Source organism: Diorhabda sublineata, chromosome 4, assembly GCF_026230105.1.
Source record: "Diorhabda sublineata isolate icDioSubl1.1 chromosome 4, icDioSubl1.1, whole genome shotgun sequence".
Lineage (NCBI taxonomy): Eukaryota > Metazoa > Arthropoda > Insecta > Coleoptera > Chrysomelidae > Diorhabda > Diorhabda sublineata.
In genome coordinates, this window is record NC_079477.1 from 28,223,798 (window position 1) to 28,244,095 (window position 20,298).

The 20,298-nt window shown below is 34.1% G+C and overlaps 2 protein-coding genes across 3 annotated transcripts in view; one reads left to right on the forward strand and one right to left on the reverse strand.

Annotated features, from left to right (window-relative positions):
- The window catches only part of LOC130443127 (uncharacterized protein CG3556), a 74,585-nt gene extending 70,749 nt beyond the window's left edge, over nucleotides 1-3,836 (forward strand). The window contains exon 8 of the mRNA XM_056777606.1: nucleotides 1,333-3,836. Within this exon, the coding sequence (XP_056633584.1) occupies nucleotides 1,333-1,394 (62 nt within the window). The 3' untranslated portion in view covers nucleotides 1,395-3,836. The remainder of the gene's footprint in view (nucleotides 1-1,332) is intronic.
- LOC130443128 (uncharacterized) lies at nucleotides 3,762-18,791 on the reverse strand. 2 transcript variants are annotated; one of them, XM_056777607.1, is made up of 7 exons: nucleotides 18,655-18,791; nucleotides 13,008-13,441; nucleotides 12,735-12,951; nucleotides 11,171-11,392; nucleotides 10,831-11,016; nucleotides 8,621-8,803; nucleotides 3,762-4,317 (listed from the first exon to the last, which is right to left on the reverse strand). In XM_056777607.1, the coding sequence occupies exons 2-7, from the start codon at nucleotides 13,266-13,268 to the stop codon at nucleotides 3,980-3,982; spliced, it is 1,407 nt and encodes a 468-aa protein (XP_056633585.1). In that variant the 5' UTR covers nucleotides 13,269-13,441; nucleotides 18,655-18,791; the 3' UTR covers nucleotides 3,762-3,979. The 2 variants fall into 2 exon arrangements, 1 of the variants encoding a protein (XP_056633585.1); XR_008909825.1 differs by lacking the exons at nucleotides 3,762-4,317; nucleotides 8,621-8,803; nucleotides 10,831-11,016; ... (1 more) ...; nucleotides 12,735-12,951; nucleotides 13,008-13,441 and adding an exon at nucleotides 15,673-15,829.
- Nucleotides 18,792-20,298: the final 1,507 nt, after the last annotated feature.

The following is a 20,298-nucleotide window of genomic DNA, read 5'->3' on the forward strand; positions in this document are numbered from 1 at the left end:
TTCAAAAACTCTAATGTAAGAATTAAAAACGTAACAAATTACTATACTAATAAAGAGATAATATGGCAGAACTAATCGTACATTTTCAATATTAACAAAGTTTTTGAGATACCCCGTATGTTCTAATTTCCATTATTTGAATTATAACTACATTTTCATGCTTAATAAAATTTTCTTCTTGTTATAACACTAGTTTTAAACATTTTTAATACAAAACCATTTGAATAGTACAAGAAAATGGATGGATTTTTTACATGTACATGGTTTGTTGGAGACCCCTCGTGGCTGTAGCCCTAGCTGCCCTTCCCTAAAAACATATATAAGTGCTTGCAATTATTAGTCAATCACAAAAAATGCACTTAAATAAATATATCATTATATTCACCCTTGAGCACGTCCTTTTCGTCGCTTCGTTCATAATTCATTAAAGGTAGTCACACAATTGTCCTCATCGGAAGGAGCACACGCACGAATCGGACGGATCGGATTTTCCTTGTGATTAAAAACATTGATTCAAATCGTACGTATCGGAGATCGGCAATGTCGACGAGAATCCGAAAAAAGACATTCATTCCGAATCATTCGTACGGAGTGTCAACAGTATCAGGAATTCCAGGAAATTGCGCGCCCCCTTCTTTCTCCCCGCCGATTGTTGCTAGAATATTCAGTCCGACGTTTAGCACGTGTTGAACCCCGTGTCGTCTATCTATATATTATTCATTCGATTGTTACCTGAGATGGATGGAGCTCAGTTAATTGTGACCGTGCTGGAGTATGAAGAGTTATATAATCTGAGGAACCCTCAATACTCAAATCAACAGCGCAGGGACAATATTTGGGAAGAGATAGGAAGGAGGATGACCATCCCAGTAAGTAACAATGCATTTATTTCAATGATTATGTTATTATGTAATAATAATAATGAAAATTATTTGAAGTACTTTTTCTTATCTCTTCTGATTGATTTGATGAACCCAAATTGAGGGTTTTCTGGCCATCTCATGCTCTCTCTCTTCTTCTGCCAGCCAGCAAGAAACTATTATAATTCAATATCCATTTCACATTTCACAAAAATCAAAATTTTTATAATAAACAAAGTCAATAACCAAACGCACAAGACTTCCACAGCAACAGGATGCTCCTCAAACTCACGACTGGTGAGAGACCTCAGAATCGGTAATTTGTGGAGCGTACGTACCTTGTGCGTAGCCGTTGAAATAAATCCGATCCGTCCGTTGCGAACGCTCCGTCCGATGACGACAAGTGCGTGACTACCTTTAATCGGTAACTGACGATCTTTATTATTGAATTTAAACAATTGTTTCTTTTCAGGTGTGGACGATCTTTTAATCGAAGAGGGTGACCATTATCTCTTCTGGTATAAGAAATTGTAAAAAAATATTGTGGAACATACATTATTTTTCGGTTTGATGAACATTTACAATATTAATTTACATGTGCCATGATCATATCTTTTTTATTTATTTTTGAAGCTTTGTGGTCGTCAAATTTTTGGAAGCTTTATTGGCTTTTGGCTTGGCGTGAAGAAGAAAAGAGTATTCAATTTTATGGAGAAGATTTTTCTAATTGTTTATGTAATATCTAAAATAAAATATAGAACTTGTCGAAATTATAAAATAATATCGTGTGATTCTAATTGTAATCTTTCAGGTCGAAGATTTATTTCATCGAGTATCAATCCAATGAAAACAAAATTTTGATTAATTCATCCACCAAAAAAATTGGATACAGATATTTACTTATTAAATTCACATATTTCTACCTCAAACATTAAACAAATCGTAAAATAAAAGTTCAAGTCAAAATTCATTTCTACAGGAAATTTTTTGGTATTTCTTCTGAAACTTTTAAGGGGACAAATACGGCGTTAATCCCCATGATTGGGTATAGGAACTGAAAGAACAGCATTTAGTCCCCATAAATGATTCTATTACCTGGCCTACCGAGCATCATGAATATGATACTTGGCAGATGCAAAACCTCATAGCAATGCAGGATACAGAAAGCATGGTTTACACTGCAGTGTCGCTTGCAAAAAATTTCAGGTATTAATTGTCTTCTTCGTTTTCTTTCGGTGCTGCGTCTGTCGTCAAGCGTCCATGACAATTTGGTTGAATTGTTATCGATCTGTCGCTACTTGCAATAGTTGTTCTACTCCCTGCCTGGTCCAATTTAAAGTATTCCGAATTCACAATAGCTTTTCTCGACCTATACATCTTCTGCCCTCAACTATTCCCTCAACTATAATCAGGCAATGGATTTCGAACGTCGTATTATATGCTCCAAATAACTGACCTTTCTTGTTTTTATAATGTTTAAGAGCTATTGATACTCATTCAGTTGTCTGAGTATCTCTTCATTACTAGTATGTGCGTTCCAAGGGATCTTGAGGATTCTCCGATAACACCACATCTCGAACGCCCTTATTTTATTCATGTTGTTAACTTCAAACGTTCGTGCTGCACCTCCTATTTGTGAATAACAAACTATTCAATTTAATTCAAACAAGCCCAACACCGGGGCTCTGCAAGGGTTTTCTCAACAAAGGGTCGGCAGTCCTTCGACGACGCACAATGTCGAAGACGTAGCCCTGTAATTTGAGTCGCTAACCTCTCAACAATATCGAAGTCGTAGCCCTGTAATTTGAGTCGCTAACCTCTCAACAATGTCGAAATCGTAGCCTTGTAATTTGAGTCGCTAACCTCTCAACAAACTCTGTCTTTTGAGGAGGCGCTGTGGGATGGGGCGTGAAATAATCAGAAGGGCTGTCAGTCCTTGGACGACGCACAATGTCGAGGTCGTAGTCCTGTAATTTGAGTCGCTAACCTCTCAACAATGTCGAAGTCGTAGCCATGTAATTTCAGCCGCTAATCTCTCAATAATGTCGAAGACGTGGCCCTGTAATTTGAGTCGCTAACCTCTCAACAAACTCTGTCTTCTGGGGAGGCTCTGTGGAATGGCGCGTTAAATAATGAGAAGGGTTGGCAGTTCACAATTATGCACAACATCTTAGCTCTGTAATTTCATTCGCAAGCGCTCTAACCTGGGAAGGGTTCTCGATTCGTCCAATATCCTCAAGTAGTGGCTTAAGGTTCCTCCCACTCTAAAATGTTTCCGCAGTAAGTAAATACGTTACACCTTTCTTTTTCAACTTGAGAGTAACTTTTTTACGCTTTTGTAAGCGAATGACTTCCACACGCAACAATCCCTGATGCATTGTCTGTAGGTTGAAATAAAATAGCGCCTAGTTAATTCGGGCCAGCATCATCCTTCGGAAAAAGTATTGACTTATTTCTTAGACGTTTTTGATAGTTTTGATCATTTTTCTGAATCGACTATTAATATTTTTCACTTCTAATTTATGTGTATGATCTACCAGAACCAACAATGAATAAACACATTATATGAGAGAAATTTTGCAATGTAAAATATTGACGAAGTGAGTTAAATATTCACACATAGATTTATATCGAGATCCTCTGTATTTACCACATGTACACTACCATTTTTTTTTATTTATACATTTTAATGTAGTACATAACGCTATTAGATCTAATATCAAACTACTGTTTGTCGTGGAACTTTTCCTGTGAAATTTTTAGATATAAAACAAAAGTATTTAATAACATGCATTTTTATGAGACAATACTTTGAATTTTTTGTAAATGTTTTTATAGGTATAGCCTTGTAGACGATATTAGTTCTTTCAATTGTTAACGAGGAGCAAAGAAAAATTGTTAAAAATTCATTTATTTTTATTATATCTGGCTTTTAAATACTACGGACAGTAATAAACTATTCTTAAGTTTGATAAAGTCTTTTATTCAAATATACTTGAACTGCTATAGTCAAGAGGAGAGATCCTCTTATACTGTCTTTCAATTTTTAATTATTGCGTACATCTTTTGGATAAATTCTTCATGATCTAAGTGAAGAATGGATATATTCTACAATTGCTCTAAAATAAATCAGGTGGTAAGACAGGATTCAAACGCATTTGCAAATACTCTCCATCTGTCATAAAAGTAATCTCCTCATCTGTAAAATAACTAACCATATCGGTCAGAGAATCAAACTTCATAGGAAAATCACCTGTCTCAGTATCAAGACTGAGCTTTTTATCTGGTGTTTGGTTTATTCCCAAATTAATGATGTTATTATGATACTTTATTGTTAGTACTAAAAAGAATCGATGACTTGGGCGAAACAAGAATGCTCTATCTGGTAAATTCCTCAATATTAACTTCGCTCCTTTTCTATCCGTATTTCTGAAGAAACGTTCATAATTGATGTTCACTGGAAATAAAACATTTTAGTTTATTTACGCCCCTTCGAGCACAAAGATCTCAGTATTAGTACTGTTGCAATATAACTAGGGAAAGGCGGCACGGAACGAGACGGCTAGCTTTAAACTCGGTTTTAAATATGAAAATTCAAATTTACTTCAAATAGAGCGAATAATCCATAATTGATGTTATAGTGTGCAAAATTTTGGAAAAATTTCAGATATTTTGAAATATTGTGATTTCTCATTCCGCCCCACCTGCGGGACCGAATGAATCTTTCTTCAAGCGAAAAAATCAATCATTATAAATATCAACGTCAGCACAGTCCAATTGTGACATAATGGACAGGGTAGCCATCATTCAGTTGATTTAGAATAGAAGTACAGACAATATAAACACTCTGCATTCTCTTCACAATCTGAATCTAAAGAATCAAATTGTTTATTAAATTTAGGTATTTTCCTTATTGGCAATGTCTCTTTTTCTCTGTTCTTTGGACTCTTTTCAATGACGTTCTACTCTAAGGATATTTCTCTTTTGGGACGCTTGAATTTAGTGGCTTCTTTTTCTTTCAGACACTCTTTTCTTATTCTGTTAAACGGTATGGACTTAACATTTTTTGGAGACGCTGTTAGATATGATGTGGTTTACACTGCTACATTTGTCATCCAAGAGCATTGTGGTAGATTGGACAAGCCATCACTCGTCACTTTTGATTTAACATTTTCAGTAATTTCCTTGTGGAATTCTTCGTTAGCAGCTTGATCTTGATCAACTAACTCAATCTCTGTTGTAGCTGCAGAAAATCGTCATCAGTAAAAACTGTGTTATCAGGAGTCCAAATTCCTGAAGCCATTGAAAGAGCTCTACATTGGGAAAGTTCAAATAAATTCAGCTCCAAATGAAGTAGAAATTTGGTTAGGTTAGGTTAGGTTTGTTAGGTGGAATGCGGTGAGAGCAGTGAGGTAAAAAGCAAAAGCTAAAATCACTCCATTATCTCGAGCAAGATCAATATTTTTTGTGTGCGTTGCATGCTCGTCAAAAAGTAGGTGATTCCTTTCTAGATTTTGACAAAATTATGAACTATTTGGACCAGGATAGAAAACTTTTAAATGTCTACCAACCACTCATTTCAGCTCGTCGCTCAGGTGGCGGATCCAATTCAAACTCTTGCTGCCTTTTTTTACGTGGGAAAGTTTTAAAATAAAATGAATTCACTGTGCCCTTCCCATCATAGTTGAAAAACTTGTCAGCCTTTAGATTATATTTGTCAATACATTGAAGAATTGGCGTCTGGTGAACGTAGACTATTACCAAGGTGTCTCTTAAAAAATACACTTATCCAATATTTTAAATTTGTGGGGAATATTATTTCTAGTTTGCAACTAGTATACCAATCGACGTGGACGTTCATCATTTTTACATGAACCAAATAGGTGTTTATCCATATCTTTAAGGTTGCCAACTCGAATTCCTTTTAATCTGTGAAGACACACCTGAGTCTTCCAGTTTTCTTATCTACTTCCAAGGCTGCGTTTTTTCGTCTTTTCTAGACATATCGACCTAATGTTGAATTTATTACTCTGAATTGAGATAAACTTCAACTAAACCTCGTCTCTATTGATTGTCTGCTCCATAGCGTTAAGGGACCACTCCTGCCGTTTTATTTGTTAATATAATTACCATCTGGAATAAACAATAGATACCACAGTCAACACAAAAGAATAGGCAGAAAGATACCTCTGGGCATAATGAGACGAGTCCCATTCTGCCCAAACCCATTCCGCCCCAGTACCAAGATTCATTCAAACGAACATTTGTGAGGTTATGCGGTGCTATTTTTTACCACATAATTCTGAGCAGTTTCATGCCATCCAAGTATCAATAAATTATAATTACCTAATACAATATTACTTAACTTGAAATGAGCTCACAAGAGGCTTAAAAAATGACTTTAGAAATTGAAATTTATGGCCTCCACGTGTTTTAAACTTGTTTAAGTGTTTTCAAGATGCCGAGATGTTAAAGATGATTCCCGTTCGGGTCGCCCTTCCACGTCAAAAGCGGAAAGTATTCGTGCCGTTGCTGAATCTATAGGAATTGTCAATAAATGTTTGCGGCAAATTTTACGATGCGAATTTTTTAACATGCGAAAAGTTTGTGCAAAACTGGTGACTCATTCCGAAGTGTCCGTCAAGAGGTTTCTAGCCAACTACAACCACATAAAGTCTGCATTAGAAGAACAATATTTTAGTCTATTGAATCGGTGAAAGCAAAAACTGAGCACGTCATGAGGAGCTGACAGAAAAAGAATTCCTGCACTATTTGGAACACTGGAAGATTCGCATGGAGCAATGTAAGGATATAGGAGAGGTACATATGGAAAACGATGATAAATAAATAAACATAATATCAAAATAAAATATTTTATATCACTAGTCTCGTTATTTAATAACTTCACCTCGTAAGCTGTTCATCTTCAATATCTTCATTAGTAAAAAAATCATACATTTATACGAATTTAAATATCAATATCATTACATATGGATGGAAAAAACTGTGCCCGTTGGAATGAGTTCCTTGTCCGATAATTATTTTCTTAGGTTATATTTTTTAACTCCGTATATTCATCCACATTCATACTATACACTTTGTCTACACCAACTCTATTCTGGAAAGTTTTTGAGCTGCTATCCATAGTATACAGGTAGACACTTTTTGAACTTTTCTCCTAAAGAGAAACTCCTACTTCTCTCTACCCTCCATACCATCAACCTAACCTCACATATTTTGTAAATAACCTACTACCTTTATGTTACAGTCCAATTTTATGTGAATAAAGTTCGGACGTTATCTCTACGGTCTAACTAAAGGAATTTTCGAAAACTATGGTCAGTTCAAACCGATTATGATTTGAATTAACGGAAATTAAACAATATTCTGCTCAAGGAGTCTTCTACAAAGAATAGAAAGATCTACTTAATCAAATCTCTCAGAACTAAAGTAAGGATACATTAAGAGGTTTGTGTAGTTATACATCAAAATAGTAAGAATATTGATCATTTGTTCTTCTTATTACGTTACGACTAGGTCCTGTATTTTCATCAAGGGTTCGCCAGGAGTAGTTGGGATGCTGATGACCAGCTTTCATACAACCTTATAGGTGGTCGTCCAGGAGGTCGAGTTGTGTCTGGTTTCTTTTCCTTTGCAATTTTCGCTAACCGTTCATTTGGCATTCTGTCAACATGGTCTCTCCATTCTCTTCTGCGGCTTCTTGTCCATCTTACTACATCCTGAATATCGCACATGTCCCTTATTTCTTCATTTATCTTCCGATCGAGTAACGTATGTCCTGTTATTGATCTCAGAGTTCGCATTTCTCTTGTTCTTAGGAGCCGTTTAGTGGTTGTATTCTCCGCTCTAGTTTCTATTACAGAAGTACTCATAAGAATTATATAATCGAAATTTCACAATGATGAAGTCGATCACGTCATGGACAATGAAAGTGTTGATAACCTTAACGGTGAAAAATTTATTAAACTGTATGGAACTTTACTGGCATTTTGGAATGGTGCATGTACTTCAATAAGCATTACGTTACGCTTATTGAAGTTGGTTCTATCAGAATTTCTGCTGATAGCCAGATATCTTAGTGTACATCCACGGATAAACAGTTTCGCAATTTGTTTCAGTAAAAAAGGTCCACCATGTGCAGCAATTTTCCAAACTTTCGTTTATCCGTTCTAAAATAATTTTTGTAGTCATCTGTATTATTATCATCAATTTCTACCAATAAAGTGTCAAGTGTCATTACGACTTTTTAGCCATTTCTTCATCTAACATCAACGTTTTAATCGACTCTTTAACGATAAAGTAAAAATTATGGCAACACAAGCTTTTCTCTGCATGTTAATGGTAAAGAACCACATATGAACTTATGCAAAACATCGATGTCGATGATAGTCTATAGGAAAGTTGACATCTCAGTCTGCAATTTCTATCGCATTTTTCATCCTCCGAATAAAATTTTAAGCGCGTTAACGATCGTTAATGTATTTGGTATTTTGTGATTATTCCATATTTTCTTGATACATTTTCTTGACACAAAAGTCAATGTTGTGAACAGACCACATTTATGTATATCTAAATGTCCAGTAAGTGAATTCCTGGGTTATGTAGAACATCTGATGAGTCGTTTTCGTCTACGATATTAATTTATACAATTTAAAACTGTTTTGCCCCAATAAAGACTTTTATAAACCAGTAGGTTTCCAGTTTTACTAGAATAACATCAAAAATTACCTTATACTTACTTATTATTTCATCTTTTGTATCTTTTTCTGTTCTCTTTAACATTCTAATATTCTCGTAAATCGCATGGTCGTCAGTGTTAATAATATTATCGAAGAAATGTGTTTTTGTCTGGCTCTCTACTAACTCGTATTGATTGCTATAAGTTGGTGAAGAATCACTGTTATCAAATGTTGATAATTGGTCTACAATAGATATAGAGCGTGAGTCGGTGAAACAATACCAAAAAATATAAAGCATATTTTAATATTTCTGCATGTTGAGAATGGATCAAATTGAGAGCTGATCCGATCTATCTCTATCTCACACTATTTTGTTTTATATAGAGTCAAAGTTGGTAACCATGTTTATATTAATTTTTAATTTAGTTTAGTTTAGGCGATAAGCACACTTAGATATGTTCGAGTGACAGTGAAAGTATGACACAAATATTGTGACCGGCAAACGTGTTCCAATTTGTATTTTTAACAATTTTTAAGTATTGAGCAACAATCCGACGATTGTTCAGCAAGAGTTTTGTTAATCAATCAATCATTTCTCAACAAAGAACCCAAGCCGACTGAAAATAACAACACTGCATTTCATTTAAACCACAACGGACTATATTTAAAGGAATTTTATTCAAGCGTGGCAGAATTTACGCAAAAAAGTCCGTCCGCCCATCTGTAGCAGCGATATCTCCTTACAGGAAGTATGTAGCGAGCTCGAAATTTTTGCATTCAATTCCTGTACAGTTGTAGATGTGCAAAATTTTTTTCTTGGGGTTTAGAATGCACCATTTTCTGACCTTTAACCCCTCATATCTCGAGAGCCCCTGAAGATATCAAAAGAAAAATTGCTTCTGGCCACCCCTGAGACTTAACCCTTTCCAAAGATACCCCACTTGACTTTCTAACGTCAATAGTCTAGGAGGAGTTCGCGGGGACAAAAAACCTTAATGTATTAAATATAAAGATTTTAAAATTAACCAAAATGTGATTTTTCTCAAACAAACAATATCAATTTGCAAGTTGTTAATGTCAAGTAATATTTTGATAAAAACCGCAACAGGTCGAAACGTCTTTAAATAAAGATCTAAGAGATAAATTAAAAAATCTATCTATACATCTACATATATAAGGTAAGGTTGCGCGATTTTGTAAATATTCACAGATTGCTAACGTTAAAAAATGCGCTATAGTCTCTCGCGCCGAGAGTGCTTAAAAATTTCGCCCAACATGACGTACCGGACCGAGATTTCACTTTTTGGCCAGTGTAGTATAAAACGAGCGTGTACCCCGGATATATCCGCGGATGGATGCGTTCTCTCTGAGTTCTACGGGAGATTCTGGGAGGTCTAATCTTTTTATTAAGAGTTAGCCTGTTGGCTATAAACTCTTGTCTTCTTGGACTGGACGTCTTAATGTGTATCTGTTTTCGCTGCCTCGGATAAACCATTTCAAAAGTCAGGATCTTGGAAGATACATTTTTTTCTTATTTTTTGTATTTTTTTATGAATATTAAACTTACATACGGCGTACTTTCATACTGCTATAAAGAAAAATCGTATACACTACACGGGCCAAACATTGAGACCTCGGTCCTGCGCGTTTCTTCAACTTCCGGTCTTTGTAATGTAATATACTAATTCGTTTTCGGATATTTCATTTACGTGGTACAAGAAAATCTCCTTTCTGTTTTAATTGCTTCAAGTTTCAGCACTTTATAGATTTGTTAATGTTGTTTTTATCCTAGTTATGATTGATTTTGGTTAATGCTGCTTTGTATATCTTTCTCAGCGCCAGCTTGGCGTGAACTTGAATGCTACTGCGTGCGTTTGTACTAATGTATGTTGAACGCGAACGAGGGCGTCGCCGTGGACATGAGCGTAAAAGTTTATGAAGTGACCTTAAACGTTGTTTGATGTTCGAATTAGCAAGACAAAATTATTTATATTTGTTGCCGCTATTGCCAACAATTTGGTTCGACAAAAATGCCCAATTTATCTAAGTTAGACTGTATTAACATTACCACCATAATACTACAAAATGAAAATTAATTTTGTATTGCCCCTCTAGCTCTTCCAACTGTTCTGCGTCGTTTCCCAATATTGGAAATTAAATTTCCCTCGCAAATTTCATTCGATTCCTCTATAAGAGCTGTTTTCTGTAGATTTAAAATTTCTCTAACGTCTCTTTCACTCAGATCCACTTTAGTCTAAAAAAATACTTACATGTATAAGTTTCTTCGTATTCGTTACCATTAAACATCATTTCGTCGCCATGTCTAACAATTAAATCATCCAAATTTTTGTCTTTGATAAAAATTTCATCGATATTTTCGTAAATCGGTTCATTGGTATATACTGTATCGTCATATAATTCTTCTAATTCATCATAATGATATGATTCCCTCATACCTGAAGATTTTTATTTCAAATCAGTTGTGTGAATTATTTTATTCGAAATCTTTGTAACAGGATATTCATAATGATTGGTTATGGAACATATTTGTTGGTATTAAAAGTAGGCTTTATTTTTTTTTAGATATATATTAATGTTCAGGATTGTTACCTATTTCGTAGCCTTGCTCTAACTTTGATTGTAATTCTTCTCTAAAAATGTTTGGATTACTTTTCGCTATTTGTTTCAATGTATATGCTCCATTTTCTATTCCATAGCCTAGCTTCAAATTGATTTTTTTTGGGGAAGAACTTGGAGGTATATTCCTTTTCATTTTAGTTTTTAGTGTAAACGTTGCAGTTTCTAAGTTTCCATAAACAGGGTTAGAATAATCTGTAAGCAAAGAAAACTTCGTTCAATCTCAATTTTACACATTATTTTTAATTTCATTTTGCCTGCTATTCGTAACCAAAACGTTATAAATACCGTTAATAAAACAGTGATACATTAAGTGAAAATATTAGTGATGAGTAAGCAATTATATACAACTTATTTGCGCATTTTATATAAAAGTTATCACAATGTTTCGTTATTGACGCCTACCGAAGTATCTATCCAAAGTACCTCGAACGCATCAAGATATCCGCGGTTGCCTATTCAATTTTACAGAATATTTTGGTGTTTACTAATAAGGGTGCTTTCAGTGAAGGGACCTCTATATTTCATCTCACATTTGAGTCACCTTTCTCTTTTTAGTTCTAATAATGGTTTTGGATGTCCCTCTAGTCGTTCCTGATATTTTCTGATATGCTTCTGGATTTCTTCTGTAATGTACAAATTGGATTGAAAGTTTTGAAGGATAACAACGCCAAAGTTCTACGCCATAAGTCAATATGGGTTTTATCAGTCTTTTAAATTAAAATTTTGTTTACAATTTTATATTTAGATTTTATTCCAAGTAACCAATATAACTTTCTGAAGCGCCAGACAAATGAATAGCGAATACTAGTTGTTGGATCATTTGAATGGACAAATCTAGGAAGCACGGCCTCACATTTAAAAGAAAAAAAACATCTTTTCACCTAACCTAACCTAACCAAGACAATGCACCGAAACACATGTCGATGGCAACGATGGTTAAATTGAACGAATTACACTTCGAGTTGGTTCCTCATCTACCGTATAGTCCTGATCTGGTCCCCAGCGACTACTGGCTGTCTATTGATTTTAAAAAATTCCTCACCGGTAAGAAATTCAGCTCAAATAAAGAAACAATTGCTGAAACTGAAGCCTATTTTGAGGCAAATCCTTCCACAAGCATGGCATCGAGAAATTAGAGAAGTGTTGAAATTATTGTATAACTATTGAAGGAGATTACATTCATAAAAAAAACGACTATTGAAAAGTCACACGACTTATTGAGTGTCTCAATGTAAAGTAATTATTGTGGCTCATTTTAATGAGTGCTTTAGGTTTGAAAAACATTTGAGCTGTGTAAGTTGCTCAAAATTCGAATTATGGCGAGAGACAGCGGATTCAATCGCAGACATCGAAGCAAAGTGAAGAAACTAATAATGTGTTGAAATTGTAATTGAAACAATTAATATATGGAATAAATTCAACAAAATAGTTTTGCTTTTTGTTAATAAAGGTGCACAAATAAGTCTAATTTTTATTCGGTGCAAGCTAAATGAGATTATAATAATTTACAATTGAAATACGAAATTATACTAACCAGCAATGTTTTTTTTTGAAAAATAAGAAACAAACTCTTCCTCATCACTTGAGAAGTTACTCCTGTTGTCAAATTTAGGCAAATCCCTTGTGAATTTACCATGGGTTTGTGGTATTTGCTCAGGAGATTTATTAACGTTTGTTCTTTGATGAAAACTATCAATATATTTACCAGGATATTCCATTCCTTTCAAGCTTTCAGAAGAAGATTTATTTATCTGAAAAGTGAATATTTATTGGGCTATAAATTTGTTCTATTTATTATACTACTTACTATTGCATCATATCCTCTATTTCGCTTAGAGTTTGTTCGAATTTCTTCAGTATAAATTCTATCATTATTATTAATATTTAAATCATTCAATGATTTATTTTTTTTATCATTAATAGGCAGAGGAAGAAAATTTATATCCTTCTTTATTGGAAAATCCATTTTATCGTCGGGCAAAGATGAGCATCTTCTACCATTATTATCAAAATTGTTAGGTATTGGGGGAATTTTAAGTTCGGGTGGACGGGGTAGGATTTTTTTCATCAACGGAGGAATCGGAGAACTTTTTACAGCGGGACTTAACTCTCTAGATGTAATATATAAGGGAGAAAGTTGTAATATAAACGGATTTTCTCTAAATTCCTTAATGAAATTGATTATCCTTTTTTTATCATAGGAGAAAATTGCCAATTGAGAATCTGAATCTCATTGAGGTTCTGAAAATATGGGGAAATTTCAAAATAAAATTATTTTAAATGAATAAAATTCTATTTTCAAGTTTCAAAAGTGATTTGTCTATTAATCCATTCAAAGAAAAGAAAACATTGATATAATGTACTTAAAATACTTCTAATCATGAAAACAATGTCAATATGGATTGAATAAATTGAATAAATTTCATTATTATTCAAAAAACTAAAAATAAAATTAACTACATTATTGATTTACGTAGTATTCTTAGACATTTCACAAGCATTCGATAAGGTCTGCCATTGGGGGCTATAATCTAAACCCAAAAAAATCTGCTCTTTGACATGTTTGAATTATTAAAGTTTTACTTGAAAAACTTTTCAAATGAAAACCAAAATGCACGTACAAAAACCAATTCAAGAATGCATCCCACTTGAATTCAAGTAACTGCGAAATCGGAACTGGGTAGAAATGAATAAAATAGAATACAGTAGATATTCTGTGATGTAAATTTGAATGAACCGCGAAAATAGATTAATTCTGCCACGTACCATCGAGGGCACTGGCATCTAAAGCCCGCCATGTTATTTCCACTGAATAACAACTAAGTTTGCATTTCTTCTTAGTGTACGTTCTGTAACCTAGACTTTAACATACTTAACCACCGTACCATGATGTAGGTACAACAAAGGCATCTCATAACTAACAGAATATAAAATTGGCAAAAAAAATGGGGAATGAAAACAAATGAGAGTAAATCAGTTCATACAACCCTCTCAAATAGAACAGAAAATCGTTACGAAAAATTTAACAATAAACAATCAAATAAATAAGTTAAATATCCTGGCATCCATCTAGATCGTGGATTGAATTGGCAACATCATAAAGCAAAGAGAAAACACCTGATTTACCATTAAATAAATTAGAAGCAGAAAATCCTAGAGTGTTCCGGGACTTGATTCTTTAAAAACAGAAATAAAATTGAAGAATTTAAGTTTACACTGTCTTTCCTGATTAAGAATTCTTCATCAACAATTGATGAAAGAGGCGTATGTTGGCTTCACCACTTCTTTACTTTTAAAATCTTTAGAGCTTGTCACGAACTGAAACATAACCCCAAAATTACACGAAATAACTTTTACCAAGATAAAAACATATGTACATCATGTTGGTAACCCCTCGGCCGGAGGCCCTCCGCAATCGGAATGTAGTACAAGTAGTCACACCAAACGTAGTAAGGTCAAACACAGACAAAAATTTATGCAAATATCACAATTCCTAGCAAGTCAAAGGAGACTATGGATTACATCTAATTTCGATTGTTTAATTTATTTGATTTGATGACTTACTACAAATAATTTACCGTTTATATTCTGTCTAAATAGAATTTTCGCTATATCACTGTAGCCACTCTGAAACAAGTTTTTGAATGATAAAAATAGGTCGTTTCTGAAAATAGTCTAAGTGCCTTCTCATACTAGCGGATTGCAACCCTCCTCAAAGCGGAGCTCGCGCGCAATTCAGACCGTAACGAGACACGAATGTAAGAGGACGTAGGTGCTTATTCGTATCATCATGGCATCATTGGGAGATTCGGATATTGATACACAGTTATTTATAAGTGAAATTCAAAATCGTCATGTAATGTTTGGACCAAAAAAGCAGAGAATTTACTGAGTTCTCTCTAGTTGGAGATTTAAATTCATCCAGATTAAAAAATTTATGCCAAAATAGAGATCATGGGAGTTTTGACAAAATACAAGCATATGTCTAACAGCTTTGCTCCAAACTGTCCAGAGCCACCCCGGAATAATTCATTGCAGCCAGTTAATTCTTCACCAAGGGTTTATGACGAGAACAGTAACGCTGAAGATACAATTTACAATGATTTTTTTTTCTGAATAGTAATAGCGCAAACCGCTAGATATGATAAGACTGCAAAGGTTCAACTCCACGTTGACTCTCGGCTCTGGATTCAAGCGTCAATTGCAGTTACATGGTATAAATTAGAATATAGTTTATTTGGAAAGTGCGTGAATTACCTCTTTCACCAGTTTGAGGCCATTAAAATATTTCAAAAATTTCGTATGCAACAACAATTAGCATAGTCATATTTTAGGGTACAACTTTCCGATGACCTTTACATTGGGGTATGTAGTACAAGGTAAAATGTTAATAATATATATAAGAAAATGGAGATGCGCTCGCGACGAGGCACTACAGGGAAAATATAAAAAAGATTACATATTGTGTATTTATTCACTAGTTTGATTACATATGTAAAATAGAATCAGTTAGCAGGTGTAGCATGTCGTCGATGGCTAATGGATATTGGCGATTAACTTCAGTAAAGAAGGCCGTCAATCGGTTGGAGTACGTGTATTTCAAGGTCAAGATCATACGATATTTGTGTCCTAAAAGACAAAAATCTACCTTAAGTTGGTTTAAGTTAGTTTTGTATACACAAGACCGATGAGAACAATGAGTGTGAATATATGAAAGCATAGAATCGTACATTATGAAAAATTAAAAAGTATCGGCTGAAAGTTTTAAAATAAATTGTGTATAATCCTCCGCACAGTAGTTTTCACTTTTTCAAAAACATTCTACAAGGAATTTCTTGTGAGGAACTAAATGATAAAATATCAACCAAAACCAAGTAAGTTTTATTGATTTAGCATTGAAAATCTCGACATTAGATGGCAAAATGTTGTTGTAAACGAAATTGATTACATTACTGATTCAATATAAAAACTTGTTAAACATTTATTCGTTTGAATTTAACTAAATGACAATGACATTACTTTTCGATCCCTCTCTCAATATATATCTCTCCTCCTCTCCCTCTCAATCCCGCTATATAACTATCTACCTATCTATATATCAAATCGAAGGGACCGAGGCAACCCAAACCGCCTTGCCGACCTGCCTCTCTGCTAAAGGCTATCACAATAGATGAAAGAGAGGGTGAAATAGGTTCGTTGGGTTGTTTATAATTGGAATGGTGACATTATTTACATGAGGTGAGGGATTTCTTAGGTTTGGCCCTGATATAGGAAAGATTCCTCCGCAGGGCTGAAGTTGTGGTGGATTTAAAATGGTAGATTGATGTGAACTGCATTAGTAGGAAAAAAACAAGTAATAAACAAACGGCTCTTCGGAGAATTTGATAAATTTTTTATTTTTTCCTGTCGTCGGCCATTTGGTTGGTGAACCGTTTCACCAGATCACAGGAAAATCGAAGAAAATTTGCAGCACCGGCGATCGACGAGGGAGATTTGAAAGAGGACACACACACACACACACACACACACACACACACACACACACACACACACACACACACACACACAGATCTTCAAGTATACCGTTCAAAACCTCAATGAATAATAATCCATTAATACACATTTTTTGAAAACACGAGTAAACAGCTGCTAACATAAACTGTTTTTGTACATGTATTGATTATTTTCTATTTGATAATAGTGTCTACTCTACTCTAAACAACCATTACTCCACTGCAACCAACTTTTTGTGATTTTTCTAAGACTTTCGATTGTGTTAATCATAATATTTTAATAAACAAACTGCAGCACTACGATTTCGGGGGAACACCTCTCGTACAACGATGTCTTCTAGCTAGCCAACAGAATGTGGAGTGCCCCAAGACTCAGTACTAGGCTCTATTTTGTTTCTTTTGTTTATAAATGACATCGCCTATCTAGACTAGTTTCTCCTAGAACAACCCTGATCTCACGACACTTCATAGAACCATATCTAGTCACTTAATCATCCTTAAATCATTGTGCGATTTTAATTTCCTGTGTCTCAACGTTTCTAAAACCAAAGTTTTATCATATATTGCAGCCTTTTTTATTAAATAACACCACCATTAAGGTCGTTGAATCTGTAACATTTTTAGGGCTTGTTGTGGACAATTCCTTGAAATGGGAATTACATATTGCTGCCTTATCTAAAAAATTAAGTTCCTCCTGTTGTGCGCTGAGATCAGTTACTAAATAACTGAACTTACCCATATCCTTAACAGTCTATTATGCCCTTATTGAGTCGTATCTCGGAAATGCCCTTCAACTACAAATAACCCGCAAACTACAAAAGAGAGTTGTTAGATATTTACTCGGACTAAACAACAGGACTCTCTGCAAGGACTTTGCGTAATTCGTAAGCACACTTCTCCAGTTTCAGAAAGGACAAAAGGCTATCCACTTAAGAACGCGGAGCAGGACCTATACCTATCTACTCCACGTTTAGAATTAGTTAAGAGCTCAATATTTTACAATGCAAAAAATGCACAATCACTTGCCAACTGAAATCAAATCGATATTATCTTTTCCCGCATTTTGCAATAATTTCAGGGCATATTTACAGGAAATTGCCGTATAGTCTGTGAACGACTTTTATTATAATAATAATTAATTAATTCCGGGCATGTTGCATACTGGTTTAATTTTTGCTATACTAATTATTACATATTACTTTTATCTATAATTTTGTTACTCATTGTGGTTTTCTTTTATATATTGAAATTTAATTTTCTTTTCTTTTATCTTTATTTAGTTGTTTTTTAGTTTGTTTTTTAGTTTTTACAAGCTTTTGACTACAAATTGTAATAATGTGTTGACAATAAAAAATTCTCTGATTGTTAATATTGATTTACGCCAATAAAAGGCGTCAGCATGAAATTGCATCTTCACTATAATGGAAGATATAGGTGATCAAATATTTAGTTTGCACCTAATAAAACAAAATATTCGAAGAAATTTGAAAAAAATAACCATTTCATTACTTTGCATCAGAAAAATAATCTAAAGATACTGTTGCTTGTTGCTATTCTAATTAGAAACTATGCATGTGTTTATTAATTACTAGATTCTATTTTTTTAAGCTTGAATCAAATTGTATCATGAAAACATTCAATTTATTATATTAAGAAAATAATGATTTTTCTCTAATTCTATTCACTTTTTGTATTACTTCCCACAAAATATTTCTTCACTCTCCACCTTACGCAACAGCCATTCTGCTCACCAAACTTTTGTTTATTGCTCCTCACTTTTCATTTAATTAGTATATCGAATTCTTATGAATATAGATTTTTTATTACCACTTTTGTAATAATTATATGGGAACAGATCCCTACTACAATTATTTTGTATAAACCCTAAATCCATTATCTATTTCTTAATAAAAAATTGAAGCATAAACATTAAGTACTTACATCTTTTATTACTTTAAGTAATTGATATTTATCCAATTGCTGTAATTTATTTAAGAACATTTTGTGTTAATTTAGCACTTGATTACCACTATGGTTTAAAAAATACGATGACTTGAATATTTTGATATCAATTGTTAGAATTTGTGATATAGATTTAAATCATCAACAATACTTATCACAACTTTCAGGAAACCACAAACTGAAATAGTGACCACACTTCTTTAGGGAAAACATTAGCTTATGGAATTTTTCGTGAATATTTCAAATATAAAAATTTATTATAGGTTAAATTTGTCTACTGGTATATTTGAAATACATCTTGTTGAAATATTCCCAAATTTTTCATTCATGAAGTCCTCTATAATATATTACTAGGGTAATTAGATAAAATCGTGACTTTTCAGAATAATTATAAAGATTTATAGTCCGAAATAAACAATAATGAAAACCTAATTACCAGGGCCTTTTTTTTCAACCTCCGATCGCTCCGTGCAGACGCTACGCGGGCAGAAAAGGCGGGCATACGCTGTAGGCGAAGCTCTCGCACTACATACTCCCCCATTGCTGACAATCAGGCGTCAGTCGGCGTTCTGCTACTGCCACGTAAATATGTCCGTCATTATTGATGATCTCGCCAAGTGTGAATTGCGAAATGTGATTCGTTTTCCACAGGTTGAAGGCAATAGTGCTGCAGAAATCCATCGAATAATGAGTCGTGTGTATGGGTAAAACTTCATGAGTTATGGTGTTGCTCGTGAATGGTGTCGAAAGTTTAAAGATGGCCGTAATGATGTGCATGTTGAAAAGCCAAGGATGGAAATCTGTCGTTTGAGAAGACCTGATTCAACGAGTTGACAGAATGGTTAAAGAAAACAGCAGATTCACCATTATTGCTTTGTCTATGGAATTTCCAGAAGTTTCAAGGTCTGTTTTGTACTCTACTTGAATTCATTGGCGACAACTTTCTTTGAAGAGGGTATTGAAAAGGTTGTCCACAGATATGACAAATGTCTCAATCTCTTTGGTGATTAAATCGAAAAGTAACCGTAAGTGTACCAATCTTTTGGTAATAAAATTATTGTTTCATATGAGTTTGTCTTTTATCTATAGCATATCGGAAGTTGAAAAAAAAACGACCCTATTTATGTTTCAAGAAATACATATTATTGACACTTCATTACATATTTCAAATGTGCTCCTCCTCGCCTAACACACACTTCATACAGATTATCCAAGTTTCTCGTCATGTTGTGGAATAAGAGTTGTCTCATACCACGAAGAAGACTTTAACGACACTATTTAATTTATTCATAATATGTGGTGTCCGTTTAAAAACGGCAGTTTTAGCCATGCTCCAAATGTATGATATTGATTAGATTAGGTTAGGTTTGGAGATGTGAGGTCTAGAGAATGTGAAGGATAAAGGAAATCAGTAAATTGTGAAATGAATATGCTGGAAAAATATTCCAGAAGAAATTGAAGAAATGCAGTAGCAGTATGGCAATTTGCCTCGTTCTGCTGTAAGTGCCAGTGCACGTCAGAATTGACGTAGATCAGAGATAAAGCGTGTAAAAATTTGTATGTACTTATGTTGATAAAGCGTGACTTGCCTACCATTCTGATAGATAAAGTGTGGAGCAATAA